General features: G+C 36.0%; 1 protein-coding gene across 1 annotated transcript; it reads right to left on the bottom strand.

Annotated features, from left to right (window-relative positions):
- Positions 1-215: 215 nt before the first annotated feature.
- On the bottom strand, positions 216-4,596 carry LOC113337177 (alanine aminotransferase 2-like). The gene is made up of 15 exons (XM_026582875.1): positions 4,366-4,596; positions 3,775-3,825; positions 3,577-3,627; positions 3,335-3,400; positions 3,184-3,245; positions 2,918-2,996; positions 2,657-2,761; positions 2,458-2,568; positions 2,151-2,288; positions 1,930-2,004; positions 1,570-1,690; positions 1,332-1,486; positions 1,067-1,141; positions 783-986; positions 216-661 (listed from the first exon to the last, which is right to left on the bottom strand). The coding sequence occupies exons 1-15, from the start codon at positions 4,561-4,563 to the stop codon at positions 545-547; spliced, it is 1,608 nt and encodes a 535-aa protein (XP_026438660.1). The 5' UTR covers positions 4,564-4,596; the 3' UTR covers positions 216-544.
- Positions 4,597-4,846: the final 250 nt, after the last annotated feature.

The following is a 4,846-nucleotide window of genomic DNA, read 5'->3' as shown; positions in this document are numbered from 1 at the left end:
TCCACGTGATCTTTACTATCATATTATGTATGGAATAAAGTAAGTTTTGCAATTTATCTTCAAACCTAATTAAGATTTGAGAATCAATTCCGGATCAATTTGGTGGCAGTGATGAAAGGTTAGGCTAACCATGAGAATGATAGAGTGAGTTTTGTTTATCCATTTCAAAAAGAGTTAGAAAAGTATAACTGGGATGGGATTTAGGGAAAGTGGGTATAGGAAATAGGTAAAACCTCCTTTTAATTACATGTTTAAAACTTTAAATTACACAATTTAACTTAAGAAGGCTGCAGGAAATGATGAAACTTAAGAGATGTAAAGCTTTTAAATTACATAATTTAACCCACTGCCCATTCTATGAAATTTAAATGTTTTGATGTTCAGATACAAGCACGCCGCAGCATAAACAAAATTCAAAACCTCTATTAACTGTTATCTAAGTTTCCATCTATAAAACTAAAATGGATGGGTTTCACTTTATTATGACCATGATGATGGCTTGCGGATATATGTTTTATGTTTATGGGATGGGAGAGAAAACTCCTCAATCACGGAACTCAGCCATGAAAGCTTGGTGGAAGTCTGTCAACCGTGTGATGATAGCGGGGATCTTTTCTTCTTGAGGTAGAATTGTGCATCTAATGTGCCATGTGCCGGGAACCTATAACATAAAAAGGAGATAAAACAAACAGAAAGTATCAACAACTAACATGTTCTTGAGAAAGATGAATAATACGTGTGAAGTTGCTAGGTATAAAATGCAGAAGAGATACAAGTCTCACCTGTCCAAAGCCAGATCCAGGTACTACAACAATACCAGTAGCTTCTAGGAGGCGTTTTGCATAAAATGCATCTGGGGCTGTCTTTGCGGATTCTGCAGCCTTGATTGCTTTTTGAGAGAGGTGAATACGTGGGAACAAATACATTGCTCCTTCAGCTTTGTTGCATGTGACACCTTCTAAGCTATTGAATGCATCTTCTAGTGCCTAAGTTAAGAATTTAAGTAAATACTACGGCTGACTTACGATATTCAATCAATAACATATGATTCATTTGTTTAACCAACCTTGGCACGTCTGGCTAGAGAAGATAAAATTCCATTTTTCTCAGCTGAATAAGATTCAAAAGATTCATCCCCAACCTGCAAAGGATTTGATTTTTTAATTATGTTTCCTTAAACACCCAAGAGGAAACAGATAAAGAAGACAATATTTATAATATCTTGTTTGCGAATCGACTTCAGCATAGATAAGGAATGATGTAAGTTTCGACAAACATTTCAAAATACACAAATATCCTGAATATAAGCGACAAAAGAGAGAGCGTCACACCTTTGGTGGGTTCATCACAAGACTTGCAAGAATTTGTCCAGAGATGTTTGAACAAAGGTTTACTGATGCTACTTTGTAAATCTGCTCTCTCACTTCAGGACTGAAACCAGTAACCTCCATATAACCACCTCTCTTTCCGCACTCACCGTGATAACCTGGCATGTAAAGAAGAGTTTTCAGTTCCAGAACTTAGATTATTTCATTTTCTTTTCGATTTATGACATGAGAGACCACATACCTTTAGAAACAGACTGGAAAGATACTAATGAGATGTCCTTCTCGCCATATCCCATTGACCTAGCAACCTTCTTGAATGAGTGGAAACTCTTGTCCTCAACATAAACATTTTCTTGGTAGACCTGTAAATAACTCAAGTTAGCAAGCCACTTATGAACTCCTATCGTAATGTCCAGTTCGGTAGGCTTGGAATTTGTTTTGAATAAATGATCGAAACCATGAGGTAGAGCTGAATTCATATTTTTAGGGAACTTAGCCAGATCTTTTCATATACAAGATTCTAGAGCGTTGAATATTTTCTAATGAATCAATAAATTTATTTTGAGCATAAGAAGGCACTTAAGTCCTACTAAACAGTTACCTCATCTGCTAGAAGAACCAAATTTTCCTTCTTACAGAATTCCACAATTGCCCGCTGGTTTTCCTCTGCTAGAACCTACAAGAACGTAATGAAATCTTTAAGAAACTTATAACAAACGTCAGCAAATGAGTGAAGGAAAGACAAGCTCTCAAGAAGTTTTCTGCTTGGGCTAGCTTAAAATGGATAATTGTAGGGAAAGCAATTGATTGTTGTTATTATACCTGACCAGTTGGATTTCCTGGATTTATCACTACCAAGGATCGAACGGTGATGCCTTTTGATTTGGCATCTTCCAACTGTTTCTTAAGTTCAGAAACTTCCAATCCCCAACCGGTAGCCTCATCGAGATAGTAAGGCACCTGCAAAAAACAAATTAATCCATCACTACTTTATCATAAGACCATAACCAGACAATCTGACATTATGTTAAAACACGCCTAGGCTCTCTGAGTACTTAAGTAGCAGATTGTTTAACACTTCAACTTTTAAAGCAGATGATAATTCTATGATGTGCATGTGGAAACATACAAGAGAACCACCATGCAGCGCAATTGAGGCAGAGTACAAAGGGTACTGAGGGATGGGGCAAAGAACACCGTCTTTCTCTGAGCTTATCAATAATTGCATCATCATATGAACCTGAGATGCAAACAAGGAAACAAATTTAAGATTTGCTATTACTCTAATTTTTTGAACACATTTGGCAGAGGTAAGATCGTGTATTAACTGCAGGGCTTGCACCATCAGTGAGAAATATGTCATTTGGATCAGCAGGGAAACCATCCCGAGCAGCAATTCCAGCTGCCACAGCATCACGTAAGCACTTAACACCCTGTTATTGGAGGAGCACGAAATAAGAACCATGTTTAACATGAGATAAGCATTAGACTAATCTAGACTAGTCCAATAAATAACTAACGTTTTTCTGTATTTAACTATTAATTTCTTTTGTTCATGAAAGAGACACAATAAACATTGCTATCATTACCTGACTGTGACTGTAAGCTCCGGTTGCTCTTCCTGGCATCTGATCTAGAATTTGCCAAGCTCGCTCTATTGAATCAGCACTGAGAGAAAAAGAAAACAAATTGGAGCTCACAGTGTTGCTAAAAAGTCCTTAAAAATCAACAACTAAAAAGAGAACGCAAAATCCATTGGGAACCGGTTTCCAAACTAAGGGAGGGATTTAGCAAATTGTCACTCTTGAACTGTAACTAGCTCAAGGTTGTATTTTCAAGCAAGACTTTCATTTACCTGAACAAGCCTTGTGTTTCACTTTTATCCAAAATGACCGGATGATTGCACAATGCAAGAACCTGGGACCGGAAAAGTAGGCGTGTGAATAACCCATAGATATACTTTTTATACATGAAAAAAACACAGTTAGCTTTGAGAATGGACAAACCTCTCTGAAGAAGGTAATTGGCTGCTGGCCAAGAGATTGAGGATTTCCAATATTACAGTAAAGTATCTGCGTAACAAGTGGCCAATGGACTGCTATAAGTTACAATAGTCTAAAGCCAATACAATAAGTTCGCCGCATAAAAGACTAGCAAGCTCTAAACAAATTTGAACCTAAGGAGCATGATTCGTACGAAAATGAATTGCACTGTATAGGTATAAAAAATTGGGATAAGAGCTGATTACCTCATCAAAAGGATGAGATCCCGGGTTTTCTTTTATCTCCTCTTGCAACTTCTGCAAAAAAAAGAAGCATAAGTGATGACACATTCAGTATGTTTCTGCATTCAGGTAGCTGCTTAATCAAGCATCTTAAGGCTATTATAAAGAGATCCATCTATTCATCGGAGTGTTGGTTGTTGTAAATGCATGAATGACACTAACCTGTGCTTGATTGACAATGGCTCCACGAACAGCATACTCACATTGCAGAACCTGAAGTAAGGAGATAATAAGACAACAATAAGAGAGTAGTAACCAAAGAGGACTGACTAGTTCAAGTATAAAAATAGAACCGACGACAGTGAAGATCCAAAGTGTTACAGATTCGGCGTCTATGAACATAAACACACTACTAGTCTATTCTTGTATTGTTGTTTCTTACAGAAAACAAAGATGTAATTAGGTCCTTTAGAAGTATGCAATCCGACATTACTAGTAATGAAAAACCAACACATCCATTGGATTCAGGATGAGTAGAAGACTAATAAGCAGCTGAAATGGAACTGAGATGAGACAGATTAGCAATTGAAATTGAATTTGAGAAAAAACAAAATCAGTCAGTGTTCCTTCTCTAATCAGCTTATTAGTCAATAGTTGAATTGTAAAATCTGATGAATTTGACAATAACAATCAGTAAAATTGAGATGGATCAAAATCTCATAAACCAACAAAAATAGAATCCAATTTAATAATAAAATCTACACAAGCAAAATTAAAAGAAAAGAAGAAATTAGATTAGAATAGAATAGATACCTTGGGATTAATAGAATCAATGGTTACTGAATTAGGAAAAGACATGGCTGTTGAATAATTACTGTATCTAGTATTTGATAAGAATGGATTTGTGATTATTTTTGGATTATTGCTAGTTTGAGTGATACAGGAAGAAGAAGAAGAAGAAGATGTGGATGTGATCAACTTTCTTGCGCGTTCCGCCACGAATCTCCGCATCGTCTCTTTCCTCTTTTCTGAAATATGAGGTCAGAGACTGTTTATTTCCAATTGGTAACCGACACGTTACGGTTTATTCCTTTTCTTAACACAGAAATTTCCTTTTTATTTTGATTTATTGACTTGTTTCTGTTTTTACAGTAGATGGACCGGAGACAAAGAAAGGGAATTGTTTTTTACAGAAATAAATTACTGAGTTTATTTTAAGATAAAATTCTACTTTCTGTATTAAAATAAACAAACCGGAACTGTTATGTACTTGAATATATGGTAACAGTACAAA

Source organism: Papaver somniferum, unplaced genomic scaffold (genome assembly GCF_003573695.1).
Source record: "Papaver somniferum cultivar HN1 unplaced genomic scaffold, ASM357369v1 unplaced-scaffold_158, whole genome shotgun sequence".
Taxonomy (NCBI): Eukaryota; Viridiplantae; Streptophyta; class Magnoliopsida; order Ranunculales; family Papaveraceae; genus Papaver; species Papaver somniferum.
Note: the sequence above shows the minus strand (reverse complement) of the source record. Positions and strands in the feature narration are given on the sequence as shown.

Excerpts from the sequence above, each read along its gene's own strand:
- LOC113337177 (XM_026582875.1), bottom strand. The coding sequence starts at position 4,563 with ATGCGGAGATTCGTGGCGGAACGCGCAAGAAAGTTGATCACATCCACA. Across the intron at positions 1,487-1,569 it reads TTTCCAGTCTGTTTCTAAAG|GTTATCACGGTGAGTGCGGA; the intron begins GTATGTGGTCTC and ends TTTACATGCCAG. Across the intron at positions 1,142-1,331 it reads TTGTGATGAACCCACCAAAG|GTTGGGGATGAATCTTTTGA; the intron begins GTGTGACGCTCT and ends AATCCTTTGCAG.